The sequence below is a fragment of the Coturnix japonica genome, chromosome 23, assembly GCF_001577835.2.
Source record: "Coturnix japonica isolate 7356 chromosome 23, Coturnix japonica 2.1, whole genome shotgun sequence".
Taxonomy (NCBI): domain Eukaryota; kingdom Metazoa; phylum Chordata; class Aves; order Galliformes; family Phasianidae; genus Coturnix; species Coturnix japonica.
Window position 1 is genome coordinate 4,322,664 of NC_029538.1, and position 24,504 is coordinate 4,347,167.

The window sequence follows — 24,504 nt, forward strand, 5'->3', positions numbered from 1 at the left end:
GCTCCCTGACGGTGCAGCAAAAGGAGACCGGCTTATAGTGGGAATCAGGAGGGGGAAAGCAGTTGTTACTAAGCGCTGTGGCTCATCTCTTGCTCCTCTTGGCTGCTGTGCATTATCAATGTCCCCAAACCTCCATGATTTGCAATAAAACGGGGTGAGTTTGCTGCATTTTGGTGCCACCAGCACACAGCCTTAAGGGCTCTGAAAGCACAACGGATTGAGATCCATCCTGTTTCATACAGACACGGCTGCGGTCTCCCTCGTCCCACGCAGGGCACACAACAAGCTCCACAGCTGCACCTCCATAGCTGGAAACCGGCTGCAAACAGTGAACCATCGTGAGGCAGCTCCGCCATATAACGGCTCTGACTGTGCCGGCAGGGCCTTGAGGAGCGGCTCTCCGTGCCTGGCTGTGCACAAGGCCAGGCCTGAGGCCTCACGTCTACACGAAGCCCATCCCGAGGCCTTGCCCGCCCCCTCCCGGCCCCGCTCCGCTCCCGGTGCGGCCCAGCCCAGCTCCAGGCCCCGCCCGTTGGCTCCCGCCCCGGCCGAAATCTCGCGAGATCAGCCCCGGGTCATGCGCCTGCGCGTTGAAGCGGCCCAAGGGGAAGGGGCGTGGCCTCCGCCCCGCCGCCTCACGGCTGCGCCGCCATCTTGTTTCTCGGCCGCCGGGCGCGCGCTCCAGCTCCAGCCGCACCCCTCCCCCTCCCGCCTCCCGCCGTTCGGCCGCCGGGCGGAGGAGGCGGAGATCGCGGCGCCGACCGGCACGGTGAGTACGTGAGGGGCGGGTTGGATGGCGGCGGGGGGAGGCGGGCGGCCTAGTCAGGGCCGCGCCCCCCCCCCCTCCGATTGGCATAGCCGCGCCGCGCGCGCTGATTGGCCCGCGCGAGGGGAGGCGGGCGGAAGAAGCCGCGCGTTGATTGGCTGCCCACAGGCGGACCGGGAGCTCGGCCGTTTCCCCGCGCGGCGCGGGGTGGGGCGGGCGTTGCGGAGAGTGACAGCGGCGCTGGCCAATCGGAAGCGCCGCTCGCCCCCTCCGCGTGTCGGCTGGCCAATCAGCGTCGTGCAGCGGGATTGGAGGGCGTAAGGCCGCGCTGCTGAGGGGCCGCGGTTGGGCGGCGCTGTGACCCCTGCGCTGCGCCTCAAGGTAACTTGAAAGCAGGAAGCGGGCGGGCGGGCCGAGCCGCCGGCGGCAGCCAATCAGCGCTCGGGACCGCGGCTCCCCCCGGCGGCGCTCAGCCAATGGGCGCGGCGGGGTGGGCGCAGCAGGGTAGGCTGAGCGGCGGCTCTTAAAGGGGCCGCGTCCCGGTCCGGCGGGGACGTGGAGTCCCGGCAGACAGGGGTCAGCTCAAAGACAAAGGAATGGCGGAACGGACCGGGATGAACGGGGATCGCCGCCCCGCGGCACCGGCCCGACCCACCCGGTGGGGGCCCCCTGCGGCTCGGTGAGTCGGTGGCGCTTGCGGGGACAGCGCGGGTTGGGCGGGGGGCGGCCCGGTGACAGCGCGGCCATGGCACCGCTCGGGGCCTCCCCGCCGTGCGGGTGGATGGACGGGGCTGACGGTACCGGAACGTGCACCGGGCTGAGCCCCGGCCTGGAGGAGAAGGAGGAGGAGATAAAGGGGGGGGTGAACGGAGGGGTCAAACGGGGCTGAGCCGCCAACCGGGAGCGTGGATTGAGGGGGGGCACAAAATGGCAGCGCCTGTACCCGGTGTGTGCCGTGCTGTGCCGTGGGGATGGAGATAAACGGGGATGCGGGACAACCGGCCTCTGCGGCCCAACGGCACCGGGGGCATCGGGCCCACAGCCGAATCCAGGCTCCTGCCCGCAGCCCTTTGTTTTCTGTCCCGTTTGCCACCGAACACTGAAGGTCACTGAGGTTCCGAGCAGCGCTGGGCACACACTGTGATCACAGAGATGAGAGAGACACGGGTGAGTGGGCAGCCACGGGGGAACACGGGCCTGGAGCCGGTGCTGAGCTGCAGCCCAGCGCCAGAGTGAGGCCTCCCCACATGAGCAGCAGTGACCTTGAGATGCCGCGGCTCCCGGCCTCCAGAATGAAGGACAAAGTTTGTTTACGGCGCTTTGGCCGGGGATGGAAAAGGAAAAAGAAAAGAATGTGAGTTGGAAAATGAAGCTGCTCCACCTCAACCACAGCTCTGAGGGCACAGGGAACGGTGTGCTGGTCAAATTGAGTGCACATTGCAGGCATTCCGCACCCTGCAGTGCAGTGGGATGTTGGCATGTCCTTGTGGTGCTGGTAGGGCTGCAGGACACAAGTCGTTGTGCTGAGCCCACTCCACGGCTTTTTGTTGTCCAGCTTTAGATTGCTGCCTTCAGAATCACGGTTCTCAGACCTGGAGGTAATTATGTTGTAATTACATTGTGCATCTTATGTCAGGGCTGGGCGCGTTCCCTGAGCTCGACCCTCGGTGATGCCACCTGTAACTGAGGGACCACACTGGGCTCTGGTTGCAGCCTGAGTTGCTGCAGCCTCTGAGTGTCCCTGGTGAAAATCATTGCCCTTCTTCAGCCTCAGCTTTCTGTGGCTTCATGTGGTTTCAGCTCTGAACAGGGCAGAGGGAAACCATCCCCTATTGGTACCAGTGGCTGCTCCGGGTCATTGGTGGGGCAGCAGCACCTGTGGGGCACCTGGGCATTGTCACTAGCAAGAAGGTCACTGCTGGCCTCTTAGAGATGAGCCATTTTAAGCTGCTTTTTCCATGTATTTTGGATGTATTCAGCTGCTCCATGCTTTTAAGATGTAGCCAGAGTCTTCTTTACATCCAGCATTGGTCATATTTCGGATCTTGAGCTTGCAATAGGCCGTGGATGTACAGCAGTAGGTGCTGCTCAATCCAGCACTGAAAGGGGATTTGGGTCCACATTCTGCCCACTCTGACCCTCATGGAGTGGAGGGAATATTCCCATGTCCCATTTGTGCTGCAATGTGAGGGTCCCTGTTTTGAGCAGGCCTGCAAACCAGGCCCTGTGTTTTGTATGGGTATTTTCCATGGTTATTTCTTGTATTAACACAGCTGGCAGAACAAGCAGGGAAGGCATAGAGGACATGGGGTTGTTGTGGGAAGCTGGTTCCTATGGGCTGAGACACTCAGGGGCCTGCAGGAGGTCACCTTCAGAGCTTGTGTTGGTGTTTGTATTGTTGGGTTCCTTGAATTGGCCTGGGATGTGATATTTATATAATGCAGCGTGACATCTGTATTCCAGTGGTGTAGGTACAGGAAGCAGCTTCTCGGGCTGCCTGCACTGGAAGTGAATCAGATTGGTATGGTTAACTTCAATGGCATTGTCAGTGTGTCCAAACGTCGGGTCCTGCTGAGGAAGCTCCTGTTGTGTATTGCTCAGAACCCAACAATTCCTGCATGCTGAGATCTCACCGTGGGGATTCTCTCCTGTTGTCTATGGTTTGCTGTCCTGTTTGGTCTCTGCCTGATGAGTCAAAGTGGGTCACTTTAGGCTGCCTTTATTCCCTGAAGGTGACCCACAAGAGTGTAGATTTGGGTGTTTACAGCCTTTCTCTCTACCTACAGCTGTCACAAGGGTTTGTGATCACCTCCTGTTTGCCATTCACACTTCTGCTGCTGCTTAGGTGTGGTTTTAATCCTTCTTTCTGCCTTCCCTCTCCTGCAGGACAGTGGGGACTGAGCCTAAAAGTGCAGCAGGAGAGCAAAGAAACGCACAGACTGCATTGAAACCAGAGCATAACTGCCCTAGATGAGCAACTATTTAATAATGTTTAACTGTTGAAACACCAAATATCAAGTATGACCCTTGCGCTCTTTCATTCAAAGAAGAAAGGGAAGTAAAATAACCAGTGCAAACAGCAATTCAGATTATCTTGTTTGCTTTACCTTCCAAAAGAAAACTGTGCCGGCGTTATTTTCCACGTGGTGGTTGAAGGTTTGCAGCCCAGTTTTGGACTCGGTGCAGCTGTGAGCAGGCAGCTCTCAAACTAAAGCTCAGTTCTGTGCCATGAGGGGCTGCTGGGGGTTGTGATAGCAGCACTGCTGTATCTGTGCATGGCTCAGGATGGGCCCTGCTGGGCTTTTAGCAGTGCTGTCAGGTTGCTCATGCATTGCAGTGATCTCTGTTCTGCGTCCCCTCTGCAGGATCCACAGCAATACCACCACCCTGAGTCCAGCTGTGCTTCTCCAGCCCCAGCCTGCCTAAAGCAGGTGGCAGGGGCTGTGCTGGGAATACAAGGGGCACAGGATTGGTGTAGGGTGGATGGGGCACGTGGGCAGAGCCAGGTTTGAGGAGCTGGGTGCTGGTGGAAGATCCAGAGCCTCTCCTTGGTGTTGTGGCTGATTTGGGCTTAAATCAAACGCTGTGCCTTGCAGGAATGAAAACAAGTAACGCGTCAGAGGTACGAGGGAGTTAATGTTCAAACAGCGCTTTGAAGATAAAATATATACTGCTAAATAGTTCAAAAAGAACGGGCTGGAAGGCACCTGAAGAGGTCATCTTGTTTGTTTTTCAGCCCCAAGGCAAGAGCAACTCGAGCTCAGCCCTTTCTGACTTGTTTGTGCAGCCTTCTCTTACCAACCTGCAGCAAGGTGTGCTCTGTGTCCTCCACAGGTAGCAGTCCAGCATTCAGCTCCCCATCTGTTGTGGTCAATTGAACACGAGGAGTCATCTCATTGCACACCTTACCCAGCCTGCCATGATCCTGCCATGCCGACATCACGGGGTTACGGTACCAGCTGTGTGCGGTGCTGCAAGAAGGAAAGGTTAAAAATAAACCAGGGCATTGCAGAAGCTTCTTATAATGGCACGCTGGAAGGAAGTGCTTGTTTTGAATGATGGTGGTTAGGCAGAAACCTCTGGAATTTGCTTAGAAGAGGTTGGAAGTTTGTTTTCATCGAGAGCAGAACTTGAGTCTTTGTAGGTTTGTGAGCGTGGCCTTTTCCCACTGCCTGCAAGGCTGGGGAAGAGTTCCCACATTGCTTGGATAAATGGTTTTGGCCTGTGTTTTAGCTATGGCTTTGTGTGTAATTGCTGTCCATAAAGGTGGTAGTTCTTGTGCTTTAGTTACAGCAGCATCGCTAGTGCTGCCATGTGCTGAATGTCACTGTGCTGACCCTGCTGGCTGTGCTCCTTTCTGAGTATCAATCAAATCCATCACAAAGGCTGCCCAGTCCCAGGGCTGGTGTAGCCCATTCCAGGCTGGATTGGTGCTGTTTGGGGCTCTGCTGCTCCCTCAGATGTCCTAATGGCCATAATGAGAGCAGGATCTTGCAGGGGGTGCTGGCACGTGGCTGTCGTACATTGATGACTCCTCCTCTGCCACCATTTAGAGCAATGTGTCACTGGATTCGTGTAAACCTGTATGTGCCTCTCTTGTGAAACTAGTTCAGCATTGCTAGATTGTTCCTCCTGATTTGGGCAGGATCAGGTGTCTGGCACTTCTTGCTACTCAGAGCTCATTCTTTAGATATGCAAGTGGGCTGTGCACATCTTACTTTTTAATCAAGGGACAGGCTCCCAAAACAGAGCACTGCAGTGAGAGCATCGCGCTGGAAGTAGTGCTGAATGTCAGAGGGGTGGTTGTTCCAGATACTCACTTTTCAGCTCTGTGGATCCGTTCTTCATGCAGGCAGAGCCATTGGTTTTTGTTCTTTGCCATATCAGAAAATAGTAAGATGAAAGGAAATGCACTGCTGCTTTTTTTTTCCTGTAACGCCCCTTCCTAATAATTAGGCTTCTCGTGGGTTTGTGTGATAGGAAGTGTAAAACCAACAGAGTCGGGTGGATTTTTGGGTGGTGGATCTTCAAAGCCCTGTCTGCAGAGGTGATAATTCCATCATTCCACAGTGATAGACTCTTATGGGGGGAGGACGTTCAATGGCAGTTTTCAGTTAAAACAAATACTTCTGTACCTGCAGCTGAGGGTGCTGAGGCACAGCATTTGTCTGTGCTTCTGTCTTGTTTCTTTGCAGCCTCCATCTTGCTGCAGGTTGAGCCACATCCTGAAGGTGCTGGGAAGGAACGTGCTGCTGCTGCCATGGAACGCTGCAGGATGGGCTCTTTCTCATCAAGCCAGCCTGGGAACATCACTGTGCCATGCAAAGCACCTGGCAGCTCTGCCCAGCAGCAGATGTGTGGTGGTGGGAGCTGGTTCTTCCTTCCCCAGGAGCCTCACAGCTTCTCAGTGCGTCCCTCTGGCGCTCTTAGTTTGCATATCCCTTCAGTTATTTGGATAAATTGCATTTAGATCTGCTTTCCACCCACACGGTTTGTTCAGCTGCTGCTGGGCATGGCCAGCTTGGGGCTGGAGGTGGGAGATGGAGGCTGTCCTCACGCTTGGCCCTATGGCAGTGCCCCATCTCTTACCCATGGCTGCTTCCATCCATCCGAGGAGCTCCAGGTGGAACTGTGAGATCAGAGCTCTGAGTTTAGTTTGCAGTTGTTCTGCAGCTTGTGTTTCCAATAGCAACTTCTTGCTTGAGTGTGCATCAAGGCGTCCAGGGGGAGACAGCTTTGTTTGGCTGCTTCCCCTTCCCAGGCATTAAAGAAAGCTCCTTGCTGGGGCTCTATTTAAAAACAAAGCAACCACAGACAGCAGCGGTGTCTTCATGGCTGCTCCTAGGAAGTGAGGTCCTTAAGCACTTGTCAGCTGCCACAAGGTTTTGTAAGTTTAACATCTGCCAAAGGTGTTCTGCTCTGGTGAGCAGAAAAGCTCTAATTGCAAAGTGTTGCAGCCTTAGTTCTCGAGATGTGCTGGCTAATCTGCTCTGTAATCACCTCCAGGCATTTTATGCCCAGGCCTCAGCATTTTGGCCTCCCATTCCTGTGTCTGGAAACAGAATGTTATCCCTCATGGGGCTGTGCAGGGGGGATGCTTGGTGTCAGGGTGGGTGCAGCTCACTCTGTTACTCCTATATGCCTATTTCTTACCTGGTGTGTGCTTTGGAGGCCTTGGGCTTTGGGATTTGTTTGCTTGTGTCTAATGGAGTTATGTGAAATGGGTTTGAGCCTCTGTTATTCAGCAGCAGGATGAGGTGGGAGAGCCTGGAGCTTGTGGGGACCCACAGGAGGAAGTGCTGGGGTGGGGAAGGCAAAGTGGAAGGAAGCTGTCAAAGCTCCTTGTGTATGGAAGCAGACAAACAGGGTGAGATGCTGATGCCACAGGAGCCGCGTTCCCATTAGCTCTGGGGGGTTTATCTCCAGCTCTGCACTGCGGTGTTTTTTCTGCTGGTGCTTGTCCTGATAGGAGGCAATTCTTAAAGCACAGGAATGCAGTTCCCCCGGGTGAAGGAACTTACCTAATGGTGCAGGAATGGTCCCGTTATTAAAGCTGGTTTCACAGAGCCAACAACACTGAGGGTTTGTGTGGAAGTTTTACAAATCAACCAATCTATGGGCAATTCTTTGCCTGCTCATAGGCAGTTTCCTATCAGGTCGCTCCATAGCAGGTGCCCTTTGCTCTGTTTTTAACCTGTTGCTTCTTAGGGTTCTGTTGCATTCCGGTGCAGAATTTGAGCAGGATGAAAGCAAGATATTAGTGGCTTTGAATCAAGCCCTGAGAAGTGATTTGGCTTGTCACCAGGATGAATGGTATCTATCTCCAGTTGCAGCAAAGACCCCGTCCTGTGTCAGCATAGAAATATTGCCAGGTAGAAAGCTGCACTGATCACCTGCTGTCCTCTCCCTGATCTGCTGGTAGGATTTCATGGCAAATCCTCTCTTTGGAGCTGTAGGTGCTGGACTCACTGTTGTGCTGCATTGAAGCTGAGGTGCTCAACAACTCCTTTAGTGTCTGCCCAAATGCTCCTGTGCTGGGAACAGCAGGTCCTGCACCAAGCTGGGCACGGCTGCCTGCTCCATGGCCCCTGTTGGGCATCCTGCTGTGCTTCCAGATAGTGCAGTCTGTGCACACTGACACCTTTCTAACAGGCACAGAAGAATTTGTTTAATTAAGCTTTTTAGAAATAATATCAGGCTGACCTTGACATTGTCTCTTCACCTTGGGGGGATTTGCTGCTGTGTTCTGCCCTGTTGTCGGCTGCAAGAAGCACTAGAGTAAATGACTTTACAGTTGGTGCACACTGCAGTGTGGGCTGTGACCAAAAGTCGCTGTGAGAAGGCAGGACTCTAATAAGGGAATGAGGAGAGTACTTTTGTTTTCGATTCCTTTTTTTGTTATATATTGTTTTACAGTCGTTGGAAAAATAAAAAGCAATATACAAAACCACGTTCAGAGGTTATGAGTATCTTTATGTGGCATACCTGGCTGATTACCTTGTGCTTGGCCAGGCTGGGCCCTCCCTGCATTCCTGGGGCTTGGAGGGGATCTCTGGATACCTGCATCCCTCTCTGGTTGCTGATGCTTGTTCTGTTTTCTCCCAGTTTCCAGCATGTCTACAGATGGCAGCTTCGGCACAGGCAGCAGCAGCGATGCCCAGCAGAGCCTGCAGTCCTTCTGGCCTCGTGTCATGGAGGAGATCCGCAACCTCACGGTGGTGAGTGCCTCAGTGGGTCACGTTGCTTCTAAAGAACTTGTGGTGGAATTCAGGATGTCTGCAGGTGAAAGCAAAGCTGCCTTCAGTGCTTTGAGCTAACAGAAGGTTGAAGGATGCACTGCACAGGCTGCTCTACTGCTTCTCAACTTCAGTAATGCAAAATAAGTGATGAGAGTTACCTCCATGTAAGGGTACCCTTATCAAAATGTGACTCTTAATCCTCCCTTTCTCCTTTATAAACTCAAACATCTGGCTATTGGCAGACAGTGGCAATTTTGTGAATGAATTTTTGGTTTTCATTTTCCGTATAGAACAATTGTGCTCTTTGAGAACCGCCTCCTTTGACGAGCCTGAAGTCTTGAAAATCACTTGAATGCCAAGTGCATCGTTATCACACGCCTTATTAATTTAAAGACATTTCATTAAAAGGAAAAAAAAAAAATCACATAGAGGCTGAGAATAGGAATTGGACCAAGTAGCTTCTATTTTTCCATCCCCAGAAGAGACGTGCTTAAGAACAAGGGCATGTAATAAAAATGGAGATGGAGAGATGGCTGTGATGCAGCAGTCCTGCAGGCACGCTCCTGAGCTTGTAATGCAAGAGAAAACAAAAGGACTCCGGTTGAAGATGGGCTGTTCAAAGTGAAAACCCCAATCCAGTAGTTGGAAGATAAGCTGCTTTTTTTCTGCCTGCGTGCAGATAGTTGATTGCAGGAACAGATGTAGAATTGTGTATGCATAACCAGAATTAATTACTTTCTTCTTTTACTGTGGTGAACTCTTGTGTTCGAGAGCTGTAGTTTGTCTTCACATGAAAGGGGTTTATTTCGCAGCTTATCAAGCATGGGCAGCTTAATTTTTAACTGCCGTGTGAAGCTATTTATTGCATGGCAAGGTAGGAAGTCACTGGAAATTAACTGGAGACACCAGAGATAGCAAGGAAAAGGAGCTGGGATCACTGGGCTGTCCTGTGTCGTGCAGGATGAAGGGGCTGTAGCATTCTCTTGGAGGAACAGGAAGCAGAATTAGGCTGAAACGAGCATTGCAGCTGCACGGTGAGCGAGAAGTGGCCTGAGAAAGCATTGAGACCTAATTTGGGAAAAAGAAAAGATGAGGAATTGCTGTCTGCAGTCAGTTGTGCTGGGCAGTAGCCAGTAGTGGTCACGCTTCCCTTCACCATGGTACTTGGCGTATTGATTTTGATTTATGTGACATTTGCCTGTCAGCCTTAAAGGAATAAAGGCGCTTTCAATTGCTCTGGTTTCTCCCACTGTCTCTGTTCTCTGAAGGTTTTAATAGGGTTGCACCTTGTGCAGTGCATTCATAGCTGCAAGTGTCTGCTTGCACGTCTGCTGTTTGTGGAAGTGAAATAATTATCACCATTAAGAGTTTCACATATTAGGGACTTTGTCGTCATCTTTCCTTGAGGCCAAGAGCTCACAGGGCGCTTTAAAAAGGAATGAGCTTAACAAAATAAACCCAAGGAAATCTTTGGGATATTTTTTCATGCCCTAGCAACCTCCTGACTTGTTTGTGTGATGGTTACTGGTGGGAAGTGCCACCCTGAATGTGTGTGTGTGCTCAGACACAGCGCCTGCCTGCCTGTTCCCAGTCCTTCCACACCAGCTTCCTTTTGCTTTACTTTGTGTTGGCATCCCTGTGCACAGAGTCTCAGTGCATCTCCGTTGCTGAGCAGCTGCCAGCAGTGAGCAGGACAGGGTGATTCACTGCAGTGATGGCCTCCTCTCCTCACTGCCTCCTAAACCATCCTTACATCATTGAGTCAGCAGTTCCCTTTGCTGGAAAATTGCAAGAAATCCATTTAAAAACAGGAGTAGGCAAGGTTTTGCAGGGCTCCTGATGCTAAAACTGGTGCTGGGCAGCAGGGAAGTGCAAGTAGAGCAGCGATTTCATCCTATGGCAACACAGCTCTTATTTGCCTTCATTTCCTCTAGTGAGTCCTTGCAAATTCCATTGCTGTCTCGGTCCTAAGACACCTAATTGAATTAGTTGCTTCCAATACACATTTCTGCATCTATTTATAACTTTAGAAACATTCTGTTCCTCAGAAGGACTTCAACTTTGAGGTGAAACTGTAAATGCAAGTGTCTGACAGGAGGCTGAAGTACTGCTGTGCTGTATGGAATACAGGCAGGCAGATGGGAATGCTGAGATCTGAAGAGGAATTGCCATACCTGAAAGAAAATGGGTTATTTCTATCGAGTTTTAGCCGGTTCAGTTTCAGACAACACCAATTTGTTTTAACATTTCTTACCTCTGTTTTCAGTTAAGTGGCACTAATGAGTCTCAAATGTGAATCTCTCTGCAGAAAGACTTCAGGGTTCAGGAGCTGCCCCTGGCTCGGATTAAGAAGATAATGAAACTAGATGAAGATGTGAAGGTATTCTCATGGCTTTTGTCTTCAGTGTTTATGACCCTTTTGGTGGACGTTGTAGCTACAATTCCTTGCAATTCATTACTTGTTATTGTCATTATTTATCATTATTTTAAGGTACTTTACAGAACAATTACCAGAACGCACCTTTAGCTGGTCTGGTGTAATTAAACTGAGCTGGGAAAGCAAGATCACTTGGGATCTTTGCTGAAGACTTTCTCAATTCTGCTTTCTGTTGTTAAATATAATCTGCTGCCTAATTCAGGGTGTTTCCTGGTTTCTTGGCTTTTTCTTCCTGGTGCTGAACCATCTTTTCTCATGTTTCCTTGTTTTTCTTGACTCTTCCTTTCACAAAGCTGTAGGTGGTTCAGCGTGGATAGTGATAGCACTTAAATGTGCTGCACTGTTCTGTGGAAAAGTAATAACGTAGGTAGGTAACGTTGGTTTGGTGCTGATATTTGAGCTGAATCTTTGACATGTGTCTGATAAAGTTAGCTGGGAAAGGTTAGCAGCGTAGAAGAAGGAAGGGGGGAGAATCACGTGCGTGTTGAGTCTTCCCCTGTTCCAGCAGTCCCCTTTGTTTAAATAGGAAGAGTCCATTAGACATGGCTCTCCTAAGAGAGAAAAAGAATGGTTTGCACTCTTATTCTCAATGTGACACCATCCTTCTCCTAGGACAGCCTTTAAATGTTAAATGAGAGTCAGAAAAAGGTGTGTGTTGTCTCCCTGTCCAAGGGAGCTATTCTTTCAGCCTGCAGCCGCAAGGAACCCAACCCCCTCAGGTCCCAATTTACTGTCTGAAGCGAGTGAATGCCAGGTTTGTGATAACGAAGGGAAGGTGAAATTTAAGGGGGAAAAGAGTCTTTGGCATTCCTCCTGGTGTTATTTAAGAAGAAGCCTGTACTTGGGATTCAGCACTAATGCCAAACCAGCTAATAATGAAACTGCTCAACGTGAGCAAAACTTGAGCGGGATGCTTTTTAAGGGAAAGGAATTTGGTGAGGCGCATGGTCTTTATCTGTGTCTCCAAACCTCCTTTGCAGTTTCTGCATTCATTTCAGATTATCTTAATGTTACAACTATGAAGTAAGGGCCAGGCTCTCCTCAGCTTCTGCCTCGTTCAGGATTACTTGCGTGTGCCCAGAAGCTGCTGGGTGATGCTCACAGCTCAGTATACCTTGATGCAGTTCAGAGCTGCATGTTGCTGGCTCAACATAACCCAGCACAAAGAGGTCACACCTGAGCAGGTGTGTGTGAGGCAGGCTTTGAAGACAAACTCTATGTGATCAGTACTCTTAGCACCACATCTGACTGGAGGCTCTTTGGGCTGTCAGACCCGTGGATCCACCGATGGGGAAATTCCCCGAACCTCACTGTTAAACAGCACAGCCATTCAGATTTGAGTAACCCTATGCAGTTACTTTGACTACTGCTTTGTTGCACCGGAATCTTGGTAGTAACTTCAAAAAACGTGTGCATTTAATTACAGATGATTAGTGCTGAGGCTCCTGTGTTGTTCGCCAAGGCAGCTCAGATATTCATAACAGAACTGACTTTACGAGCCTGGATCCACACAGAAGACAACAAGCGCAGGACTCTGCAGGTAACAGCGGCTCCTATCTGGCCTTCAGCTGCTTCAGAAACTGTTTCCAACTCTTTGTTTTCATAATAAGAGGTTTGTTTTGTAAACAGTGGCTTTTATCACTAGGAACCTGGGTACAAAGCGCGTCGCCCGCTGTGGTTGTGCTACTTAAATGCTTTTTGCTTAACTTGGTTTTAAAAACAAACAACGGCCATATTTGAAGAAAAGAAAAAAGCCCAAAGCTGCAGCTGGCTGCTAATTGTGACCTGCTGTAATTGCTGAAGATGTCTGTATCTGTTGGATTTCTACCTGATCTGCTTTTTCAGTAGTAATTCTCCTAAGGAAGGTTTGTGGATGTTAGTTTGTGTCAATAAATGTCCAAAGATGAAAACAAAAATGGTTCTCCCACACAGTCTGATGCAGGGATTGCCATAGTGGCAAGCAGACAAGGCTGGTTCCAGCCAAAGGTGTCCTGTTGGGTGGGTGCCTGACCACTTAATTTAGGCCAATGCCACTTCCTTAACCCAGGTTTTAATGCAGTTCCTGTGGGAAGGATGTATATGACACACGTACCAAGGACAAGGTGCTGTGTGAGCAGCATTAACTCAGTCACGTCCTGCTAACAACTTTCAAGCTCTGATTTCAGAGTTGTACTTACATCCTGATTCTAATATGTAAGATCTTTAATTGACTCAGGTTTTAATATATGAGTGCTTTGCCTTCCCCAGCAGCTGCCATCCTAGAGCAGCTGCTCTCCACATGGGCAGTGCAGCTGGAGGAATGCAGTCTCTGCTTATCAGGTATTTGGGAAAAAATTTACAGAGGAGAGGTCTGAGTTATGGGAGGAAATTGGATCGAATCCAGTCCTCGGCACGGAGAATGAAATAGGAGAGACATCTGTTCAATAAAAGTTTTCTTCCTGGTGAAGATGCTGTTACAATACACACTGCGGAACAGCAGAGATGTCTCTCTTGTGCTTTCTGCGTGATCATTGTTTGCACTTAAATGCCAGGGCAGTGCAGGGTTTGGAAATGTCAGCTAGCCTGAAATGTGAGGATTGATGGTCTTCTTAATGTTACCCGCACATCAGGCAGTGCAGGCATCTTTTAAGCCCTTCCACACGCTGCATCTTGTTCTCTCAGCACCTCTCAGGATTCCCCTGCCCCAAATAACATCCTGTGATACTATTTCTCTCCAAACATGTAGATTCTACCTAGGGGAGGTTCTGTAAAGCTGAAGTGTAATAAACACCTTTGATTAAAAAACTCCTCTTTATTTATCTGATGACAAAACGTGCTTCTAAAGCTGAAAACCTCTTTTTCTTGTTGCTGTTCCAGAGGAATGACATCGCCATGGCAATTACGAAGTTCGATCAGTTTGACTTTCTTATTGATATCGTCCCAAGAGATGAACTGAAGCCTCCGAAGCGTCAGGTGAGACAGAAGGGTTGCCCTGTTGGCTGTCCTTTCCATGGGTTGTTTTCATACTCATTATTAGGGAGCTGGTCAGGACGTACAGAGCCTCAGATTTAAGCATGTTTGTGCCCCATTTTATGCATGTTTATTCTCCGTATCTCTCAGATTCTTCTCTTTTTATTTTGGTGGAAATAGAGGGGTGATGACAGAAGCCGCATTTGGGCATTTAATGAGGCAACAGAAACGTTTCTAAACAGCTCTGAAAACAAACGTTGCCACCGTTAAAAAATGAACTTTTAAAAACTGTGCTGAGTCTGCATCCTTTGGCTGCCATGAAGGAATCCAGGCGGCTTTGCCCAGCAGTTCCACCTCCCGCATCGTTCGGGGCAGTCATCGCTGCTGTAAACATCCTCGACTGGAAGCTGTGAGGTGTCAGTGGGAGCTTTCAGTCGGATGTTTACAGCTGCAGGCTGCTGCAGTCACCTGCTGCTGCTGTCCGTGGAAGCCAGCAGATGTTGCTCCAGGAGCTCTTGTTGCCCTCGTGTATGAGGCGGTGTCCAAACTGCAGCGAGGTGGGGCTGAAGCTCAGTCGTGCTGCTTGAAATGCACAGAGACAGGTCCAGCACTCGGCTGGGCTGTGTTTGCCTGCTTCCTTCAGCTGTTTTTCAGATACTTTTGGAGGGCTTTGGAAGGTTCAAGGTGGTCCTTAAAATGTCTTCTCCCAAGTGCTACTGGAGAACTGTAAAACAGCTTTCTGGCAAGTGCTTTACTTGGAAGCATTGCTTTGATGTGTTTCTTGTATTCCACTATAAATCAAACATGCAAAAAGTACCGACTGTGAGCAGAGATGGTGCTCCCAGTGTGGGCCTGGAGTTTGGAAGCTGCTGTTTCACTTTTTGTCTTGATATTGTAGAATCATTTGGGTTGGAAGGGACCTTTTAAAGGCCATTTGCTCCAGCTCTCCTGCAGTGACAGGGACCCTCGCAGCTCCATCAGTGCTCAGAGCCCCTCCAGTGTGACCCTGGGAGTCTCCAGGAGCACAGCATCACACCTCTCTATGCAACCTGTGCCACTCCTCACCACCCTTGTTGTAAAAAGACTTCCTTATATCCGATCTACATCTCTCCTTTTTTTTTTTTAACTAGAAACCATCTCCCTTTCTCCTGTCCCAACAGACCCTGCCTCTTGTGAGCTGAATCGTGAGAAATACAGCTAAGGGCAGGAGAAGTTTGATGGAGAAATCCAACGTAGGTTAGGACTTTACAGTGGAAAATATTCCTCTTACTCCACGGTGCTGAAGAGCAGCTGCCCATAGGTCTGCACTTTTTGGCTGGGGGTGCAATCTGTGCTTTACCACGGGGAGTTCTGTTTGACAACTTAGTGTTGGTTACGAGGAAGAGCTGAGAAAGGAGCCACGACTGTTATGTTGCTCTGGTAACTGAAGCTACGGCTTGGAAATAAAAGATGTCAAGCGATGGAGTATAGCTTACTTGGTGCAGATTTGTATTTAAAGTCGTTTTTGCATGTAGCAAGGAAAATTTGGACCTGGAATAGATGCTGATGCCCTTAATTGAAGGTTCAGCTAGCAGCAGGATTGGAGCTCTATAGAAACAGTGTACCTAAGGATGGGGCTTTACAGAAGCAGCCTTTGCTCTTTCATGCTTGCAGTTTTATGACTAGCTGCAGACTCGTCCTGTAGAATATATACTTATATTTATTATTAATCCCTTCTCTAGAGGATTTGATGAAGCAAGTAGGAATTAATCGCGTGCTGCTGTGTGTAGGAAGTGCTGTACGTGACTGCAGTGACCGCAGTACTGTGGGGTAATGCTGAGACCAGGCTCAGGAGTCACTTCTTCATTACAGCCAGCTGCCAACAGCGTAACCTTTGGGGTGTTGTTTCCTGGTGTGCTGTTAGACATCTATCGAGTGGCTGCCCCTCTGAGAGCTGAGCATTGAAGGGAAGAGGCTCTGCTACCCAAGCCTGATGCCCATCTAGGCAGTGTATGTTTTGTTTAATGGGAATTCTTTTTCTGCCCAGCTGGATACGCTGAAGGTAAGCCATGAACGAGCCTCTTCTAATGCAAGGGAGTAAAGTGGACTTGTGTGACATGGACCCTACCATGCTGTAGCACGTGTAAACATCCTACACTCTCAGCTGTGAACTCGAGGTGGCTGGGAGAGGATTGTTTACGCCTTCTGCCATGGAGTGAACATCTGGTGAGCTGAGTCCTCTGCTGGGTGCAAGGTCCAGTGCTCCTCTGGGAGCTCAAGAGTTGTGATTCTTCAGCATTAACCACTTGTCACTTAGGGTAACCTCCCCAGATCTACTTTGCCTGGGATATGTATAATTATAAGGTGCTTTTCTCTTCCAAAGACAGCCATAGGTGAAGTAAAATGGCAGTACTACAGCCCATGCTTCTGACAGCAAGCTGGAGGCTGTTGTTCCTTTACACTCGTGAGATATCCCTGCTTCCCGCAGAATCAGGCTGTCAAGCCATGACACAAGATAAAGTTATTATTCTGGAAAAACTGGATTTAAATAAATAAACCAAGGCCCTGCAGTGTGCATCGAGTGCATGGCTTCTATTCCCAGGGGTTTGACAGCAGAGCTGGGCTGAGATTTGTGTTGGGCACATGGACTTTGCTGACAGAGGAGGCTTTGCAAGTCTTCCTGGTGCATTTGCAGTTTATTCTGTGTTAAGGTAGCAGGTAATGATGGAATTTGCTGATGAGAAGTGTGGATTTCAGCTGTGGTAATTTTATACATTTACTTCTCATAATGAAATTGGTGACTCTGTTATTATACAGAGGATAATGGAAATGGTTTTGATTTCCTTATAGCTGCATAAATGAGGAAACCTGGTTTGAGTTATTATCTTTGGGTTCCTTGAGTTAAGGTGTTACAAAGGAGGCACTGAAGACACCTTCATGCCTGTGGGGTGCTCAGTGGTGGCTGCGCTGAGCAGCTGCAGGTTCCCTCTGCACTTACCCACTCTGTGCTGTGCTGCAGGAAGAGGTGCGTCAGGCTGTGACCCCGGCTGAACCCGTGCAGTATTATTTCACACTTGCTCAGCAGCCTGCTGCAGTGCAGGTCCAGGGGCAGCAGCAAGGACAGCAGACCACGACATCTACAACCACCATTCAGCCAGGGCAGATCATCATCGCGCAGCCGCAGCAGGGGCAGGTGAGTGTGAGCAGAGCTCGGGGCTGTGCATTGTGCCAGAGACCCTTGGCTCTGTCATGCACTGCAGTGTCCTGTCCTCACTGCTGCCAACAGGCTATAGAAATTTGAAATGCATGTGTTTTCTCAAACATATTTGGCATGTCTGTTGGGTAACTGTGCCAAAGAGAAGCTGTCTGTAAAACCAGAAAACAATGCTCTCTCTTCATAGTGTTATTGTAAAGTGTGCAGGATGCCTTAATAGCCAGGGTCACCTGGGTCTTGTTGTGGTGTCTGAAGCATCAGTGAGGAGCTGTGGTCTTAATGCAGACACCATCCCTGTGACAATGCAGGTGGGAGAAGGCCAGCAGGTGCAGATTGTGCAGGCCCAGCCACAAGGACAGAGCCAGCAGGCACAGAGTGGGACCGGGCAGACCATGCAAGTCATGCAGCAGATAATCACCAACACTGGGGAGATCCAGCAGATCCCGGTAAGCCATCGTGGTGCTGGGAGTGAGCTGTGTGCAGCTGCTTCCGCGTGGGGCTGTGTGTGTGTGCTTCCTGAACTGCAAGAGGAAGTTTGGACTGAGTGTGTTCCCTGCACTGGGAGAGAAAACAGACCAGGTGTGATGCGAAGGGGGAAATAAATCCAAGTGCTTCCCCATGGGTGAAATAGCATTATTAGGAAGCAGTCCATAAAGTACTTCCTGGATAAATGAGTTCTCCACTACAGCATGCTTTCAATGAAACGTGATTAACTTATGTTGCCTTTACTTGGTTCTGCCTCTGCAACCTGGAGCCATGACCTGTCGGACTGAGTGGGAAAAGAGCCACCTGTGAGTTATTAATCAACCCCTATGTTACAAAACAGTGTTTCTGCAAAGTACTTTGCGCTGATGGAAGGAAAGGCTTTGTGCTACCACAAGGTATCTCCTCACTTCCACGTTAACATAAGGCTGCTGTGCCTTAAGAATGGAATTTTGAGTCGTAAATTCTGGCACGTGTTCTGGGTAAACACGTGGGTTCAAAAATGTCTTTACCCCCCTCTTTGTAGCTTCTAATGACAACAAAACTGAGCCTTTGGGTTCCCATCTGAAGCACTTCACACCCCTTAAAACAAAAGTCAATAAAATCCTTCCAGTTCCGTGTGCTTGACCAGCAATCCAAAGGTCAGACAGGTGGCCAAGATGAGCACTTCACTTTGTCTGTGATTCCTCTTGCTGTTATTACCCAGCCGTGCAGAGCTGATCTCTCACACAGGTCTTGTTTGTCAAGGTTTGCTCGGTTTCCCTTTGGCCAATGTTTGTGCTTTGACAGAGCATCTCGAGGCAAGTTAAGGCTGTGCATGCTGTCAGTTCATCCCTCTTCTCATCTCTGAAGCCTTCAGCTGATTCCTACACCAGGTGTTGATTAGAAGGGATGTGCACTACATGCTGAACATGGTGCTTTACCACCAGCCGCCTTTTTTCTTCTCCACGTTCTTCACATCCTTTCTCTTGCATTTTTGTCCTCCTTTTCTTTATGGAAGTCTCTCTTGGACGCTTCTTAAAAGCATTTTGGATAGATATCTCTACCCCTGCCTGAGTGCATCTGTTATAACAGCATGGTGATAAAAGAAGTTCAAGCTTGTTTCTCAGTCATCTCCAGTGAAGGCTGTACATCCCTGCATGAAGGGGACCTGGAGATCTGCAGAAAGAATCCTTTATAAAGCAGCTTTGGAAGGGGCCGAAGCATTGTGCAGGAAATGCCGTTCTCCACATACGTGATGCTGTTGTAATTGATGGTGTGCTTTATGAACGAGCCACTGGAGGCTTTTTAATTAGCACCTGGTTTTGAACGGGAGAATTCTTCCACCCTCATCCTGCCTGGCAGCCTGGAAGATCTGGGGCTTGTGGCTGTCCTCAGGCACTGCTGGTATTGCAGCTTGGGACGGAGCTGTCTGCTGCCTGAGTGGGCATCTGTTGTCATGGGGAGTGCTTGGGTTCTTAATAAGTGTAAGACCATAAAACAAGAGTAACTCAGGAGAGGTGTTCTAATGAAATACAGTTCTCACTTCAGGACCTAGGAGAAGTACTGCCTTGACAGTAATTAATGTGATCCCTCTTAATCACAGCATGTTGAAGAACCACAGTCTGTGCTGGAGGAAACACCTTTCCCTTCTTTGCTTCCAGCAAGTGAAATTGAGCAGAGCACGGAGCCACAAGAGCAGAGTGCCTGGGAAGCACTCATTGTGTGCACTCACAGAGTTACAGTCCTTGGTCTCTTCACTGCTGCTCTCATTCTGCTCTTCTTTTATTCTTTCTCCCCTAAGTCTCCTTCCTATCTTGGTGCAATTAGTGGTACCTTCTGGCAGTTCTTCTTTTCACTCTGCTGTCTGTTGAGGTTCAGCTCAAAATCTTCCTTGACACAAATGCAAAAGGCTGAAACACAGAACTGGTAGCATCTGCTAACGTAGGAGCATTGGGAGAATGGCCTTCTTAAACAGAGTAAAGCTGGAAGGAAGGCAGTGGTACATCAATTCCATAGCAGCCATTTGTTTGCCCACGTGGATTCTGTGTTAAATTTCATCTCCTCAGCCTCGCTGGGACAACTCTTTGGAGGTTACTCTCATCTCTGGAAGGACAGCCTCTGAATTGCTTGCATCCATTCTGTTGGGAGGGTGGTTGAAATGGAAGCAGGAAGGTGCAGTGTGGAGAACGTGCTCAGCAGGCAGAGCTCAGTGCAGCAACGGATCCTCTACTGAAATGTCTGCTGGTGTGGAGTTGGTTTGCTCATGAAATGACATGGGTGCTTTTGGACACAGCTGGGAGGGCAGCAGTGGGTGGCAGTGCCAGGACTGTGTGCCAGCCAATCCAGCTGTGCTCACTGAGTGGTGTCGAGGTGTCCTGCCTGCCTTTCCCCTCCTTGAAAACAAAACCTACCTCCAGATATTTGGGTATGTGATGCCCTGGAGGGCTGTGAATCAAAATGTTCTGAAGTTAAATAATGCAGCATGAAGAATTCAGAGGTAGCATCAATCACGTGGTGGCCTTTTTCTTGCTTCTCAGTGTGCTTTAGTCCCAATAGCTGCATCTATCACAGAAAACCCAGACTGAGAGCTGAGGTTACTATGATGGCTCTGCTCAGACTCCTCTCCCCAGGCATCCAAGATCCGGGCTATAGGAAATAAATGAACTTACACTGGAATGTGACACGCAGGGCTGACACAATGTGTTGGCCTTTGCCAGGTAAAGAAGAGTTGCACTTAAGGGTTCTAGATATTATCTTTGTGATATCTCTGAGTTTTGTGCAGCTGGCTTGGAAGAGTCTGTGTGCCAAATGATAGATCCAAGCAGGAGCTGCATTCTGGTGACCAAAAGGGAAAACAAGTGTTCCTGATGCTCTGGAACACAGCACTTAATATACTTTAGCTACTAACTGGCCTCTTGTCCTGGAGGAGGAAGTCCTTGTGCTTCTTTGAGGTTTTCCTTCAAGAACCTGGAGGAGTTCTGTGGACTTGGCTCTTGCCCTGGCAGGGCCTGTGCTAATTCCTCACCCCCGCCGGCGATCAGCTGGAGCTCCCCAGTGTCATCTATTACCCTGGCTTCTGTTGTGGAAACAAGAAGGCAAGTTTGTGTGTTTCAGGTTACACAGTTACCTGTTTAATTTTCTTTCCCTGCCCCCTCCGCTTGTCTCCAGGTTCAGTTGAATGCTGGCCAGCTGCAGTATATCCGCTTAGCCCAACCTGTGTCAGGCACCCAGGTAGTCCAGGGGCAGATCCAGACGCTTGCAACCAATGCACAGCAGGTATGCACTCCAACAGCAGGGCTGGCGTTAACTGTTAACGGTGTTGTTCCCTACCTCCTGAAACTGCAAATTCTGGTGCAATTTATCAGCTCTTGGGCCAGGGATCCTGAGTTTCTTTTCTTCCTGTTTACCTTCATCAGAATAATAAAGCAAGGAGCGCAGCGGATGTCTCCTTTACCTGTCTGTGGAAGCTGCATGCGTGTGTGTGTGTGTGTGTGTGTGCCCTGCTGTGTAAAGCCCTTGCTGCTTCTGAGCTGGTTGCAGGTTCATCAACCTTCTCTTTACTTCTTCTGGTTGGGGTGAGGGAGGAGCAGCAGCGTGAGCTCTCAGAAAGCTTTGCAGCCGTGACACATCAAGGCCAGCGCTGCTGCCAGCAAGTTGGCTCATGATCTTTGGGGCTGCTCATTAAGGGATTCTGCTCTGCCTTCAGAGGACAGGACAGGAGGGCTGCTGCTTCCCTGAGATCCTGGAGGCCACGTTCTCCTTGTGAGAGCCAGAGGACGTGCTTTGTGAGGACTCAATCCCACGTCCTTAGTTCCTGACTTACAGTCAGCACCAGCACAACCACAGGCTGCTGGCCTGGGATGTGTCCCACCACACAGTGGGGCAGTGAAGTGTGGAAGAGTGGAAAAGCTCTTGGAGGGCTGCAGCAGAATGTTGTCTGTGGGGTTCTGACCCACTCCAAAGCTCTGTCATTCATTGTCCTTCTCTTGCCCTTTTAGATAACGCAGACAGAAGTCCAACAAGGACAGCAGCAGTTCAGCCAGTTCACAGACGGACAGGTAAGAGCTCGGAGTGTGCTGGTGCTACATCCCTCCAGACTCAAAGCTGGAAGGGCTGTTTTTTGTGTCTGTGTGTGTTGTGGCACATCAGCTCTTCCAGGTGAAGCGCTGCTTACTGCAGCCAAACCCAAACCAGAGTCATGGATCTTGTGCCACTCTTAATTCAGGTGGATTCTTCAGTGTTCCATGTTTGCTGCAGATTAATGCAGTCCATTTTAGTCCTAACCAATTTACAAATAAAGGTCTTAACATGTAGCTGCTGGCTGTTGTGGAGGCAGCACGAGCTCAGTCTGGGCATCAGATATTGACAGGGTTGCTTTCTGATTTAGTGATAAATATCTACTGGCAATTCATGGGCTGCTTCTGAGGGCAGATTTCACGCAGACCTGAGAGCTGCTCATGGTTCACACTGTGCTCATGGGGAGCAGTGCTGCGTGTGATGAGAACTGACCTCCCCTCCCCTGCTTCTGTCTGGCAGCAGCTCTACCAGATCCAACAAGTGACCATGCCTGCAGGCCAGGACATCGCGCAGCCCATGTTCATCCAGTCCACCAACCAGAGCTCTGATGGCCAAGCCACGCAGGTGACGGGGGACTGAGCAGGGTCACTGTGTGGGGAAACAAACACGTGCCAGCCCGACGTTCACATTACCAACCTGCTCTGAGGAATCCATTGCTTCTGTGTCTCCGTACCTGACATTCAGCCTGCAGCAGGCTGCGCTCTGTGCTGCACTGTACACCTTCCTCCGGTGGGTGTGAGCACGTATCCAGCAGACACTGACAAGAGTGCAAGAGTTTGATTTTTGGAAGTCAATATTTGGCTGCTTGTTCAAAGCCCATCAGACAGAAGGGAACTGACGGGACCTGGGGCATCTCAGTGGACAACGTGCAAAAGGTTTTGATCCGGTGACATTCTCGAAGGGTGCTGCGTGCGGTTTGTTGTAAGAGCTTCAATCCTGGTGCTCTGGTTGTGTTTCTCCCTGAATAGAGCTAGATTCAGTCCTACCATCTCAGTGGTCTGCTATGGGGGGAGGGGGGGGGGGCGTGTATGTGTGTTTGGTTGGCCTCTCCTGCCTCCTTTTTTGGTAAGCTGGAGCATTGAATATATGCAGCTTGGGGGCAGGGAGCAGGGGAAGAGTAATTAAAGTGAAAACAAAAACATTCCTTGTACCATGACTGTATTTTCTAAGGGCAAAATGATTCTCCAATTTGACCTGGTTTGTTCCAGAACTGCTGATGGCAGCCTGGATGAACCCCAGCCCTGCTGTGCGCTGTTGTTCTGCCTTCGGTCCATGCATGTAATATAAGCTTCCTCAAACGAAATAAATGTCCTTTGTAAGATAACGTCTGTCCTTTCATTGAGAAGCAGAGCCTGGGATCAGCCTGGACCAGCAGCGAGGAGCAATCAGTGAGAAGCAGTGAGGAGCAGTCAGAGAGGAGCAGAGAGGAGCACAGCTGGATGCTGGCAGCTGGACTGAGCTCTTGGCTGGAGCTCGGGTGAGGTTTTGCAGCTCTTATCTTTGTGTGACGTACCCGGCTCCGTGTCCCGGGGGGGCTCCGTGCTGTTGGCAGCACCGCTCTGCTTTTCTGCTGGTGGAAATGTTGAGTTGGACGGTGTGAAACCACTGCTGGGGTGGGAAACCCGCAGCATTCAGATGGAGCAGAGCAGGGAGATGGAGATGGAGATGGAGATGGAGATGGAGATGGAGATGGAGATGGAGATGGGGAGGAAGAGCCGGGCTGAGAGCGGCCACCAGAGGGCACCCACGGGCGGCTGTGTGCGGGGAGACCCCCGGCCCCGTTGGGCTCCAGCAAAGCAAAGCTCGTTCTCCAAAGCTTCGGGCTGTGCCACATTGCAGGGAGAGTTTACATTTGAATGGGGGGTAAAAAAGGAGGAAAGGATCTTCTGAAAGGACAGGGGTGGGTGGGAGGGGGGATGTTTTGCTGTGGGATCCCCAGGGTGTTGTGCTCCCCATACAGCATCGTCCCCAGGGCTGCCTGGAATCAATCAGAGCTGTGCCAGCACTGCGGGAGCTCCGCTCTGTGCAGGTAACACCGGAGCTGGGAGTGTTAATATTGAGCTCATCACAGAGATAAGGCCACATCTATGCTCCCAGAGGAGCGCCCTCGGTGCCTCCAGCAGCAGTGGTGTTATGAAGATAACTGAAATCGTTTGGCTGTCACAGGTACTGTAAACCCTGGGCCTTAATAAGAGCCAGATCTCCCATATAAGGCCGCGTGTGCTGCTCTGATCCCTTCGGTCCCCTCATAGGAGCGGTGGCTCAGAGGTGGTTTGGGACCCATCTCAGTGGGCCCAAGAAGAGCTCAGTGATGCTGCCCTGATAGGGACCAGCCACCACGGTGGGAAATGGGGTCCGTAGGAGCATGGCTGGTGTGGATGAGGCCTTTCACGGAGCTGCTCACATCCTCCCCTCCATTATATCAGCCCCAGCCCCTCCATCCAGGGCACTGACCCGGGGCTTTGCTCTGCCCCCATCCTGCCCGCCCCCTCCCCACTCGGCAGCTCTGCAGCCGCATACCAGGGCTGCAAAACTTACTGGAAATCCTGTAGATGCAAATCCCGGCCTCCCATCCGTGCCAGGAATTCGAGCTGCAATCCCAAGAGGGCAGCAGGCTCCAGGCACGCAGACCTCCCCGCTCCTTATTGCCCAGCATCTGAAACGCTCTTTAGGGCCGAACCAAAGCAGGCAGCGCTCACAGCCCGCTGGGTTCCCCGGCCCCATCCCTGGTGCTGGGAGTCCCATTGAGGGCAGTGCTGGGCTGTGGCTCTGCTCCGTCCCTTTAATTTATGAGCAGCTCGAAGCTCCCAGCAAACAAGTTGGAGGAGTGACGTCTGTGCTTAGGAAATAAATCAGTGCTGCTTCTCTGCTTCCAAAC

The 24,504-nt window shown here is 50.3% G+C and overlaps 1 protein-coding gene across 6 annotated transcripts; it reads left to right on the forward strand.

Moving 5' to 3' along the window:
- The first annotated feature begins 641 nt into the window (after window positions 1–641).
- Window positions 642–22,950, forward strand: NFYC (nuclear transcription factor Y subunit gamma). Of its 6 annotated transcripts, none has more exons than XM_015883264.1 (10): window positions 643–769; window positions 8,372–8,484; window positions 10,814–10,885; window positions 12,369–12,482; window positions 13,799–13,894; window positions 16,890–17,063; window positions 17,393–17,530; window positions 20,718–20,825; window positions 21,548–21,607; window positions 22,089–22,950. In XM_015883264.1, exons 2-10 carry the CDS (start codon window positions 8,380–8,382, stop codon window positions 22,203–22,205), a joined length of 984 nt encoding a protein of 327 aa, XP_015738750.1. In that variant the 5' UTR covers window positions 643–769; window positions 8,372–8,379; the 3' UTR covers window positions 22,206–22,950. The 6 variants fall into 6 exon arrangements, with proteins under 6 accessions (XP_015738752.1, XP_015738750.1, XP_015738751.1 ...); XM_015883261.2 differs by having other exon boundaries at window positions 646–769; window positions 22,086–22,950; XM_015883263.2 differs by lacking the exon at window positions 643–769 and adding an exon at window positions 1,020–1,147 and having other exon boundaries at window positions 22,086–22,950.
- The last annotated feature ends 1,554 nt before the right edge of the window (window positions 22,951–24,504 follow it).

What these genes read in the sequence shown, in the direction of transcription:
- NFYC (XM_015883261.2), top strand. Translation starts at nt 8,380, where the DNA reads ATGTCTACAGATGGCAGCTTCGGCACAGGCAGCAGCAGCGATGCCCAG. An exon ending in AGATCCGCAACCTCACGGTG is followed by an intron (nt 8,485 to 10,813) that starts GTGAGTGCCTCA and finishes ATCTCTCTGCAG; the next exon opens with AAAGACTTCAGGGTTCAGGA. An exon ending in TTGCAACCAATGCACAGCAG is followed by an intron (nt 20,826 to 21,547) that starts GTATGCACTCCA and finishes TTGCCCTTTTAG; the next exon opens with ATAACGCAGACAGAAGTCCA.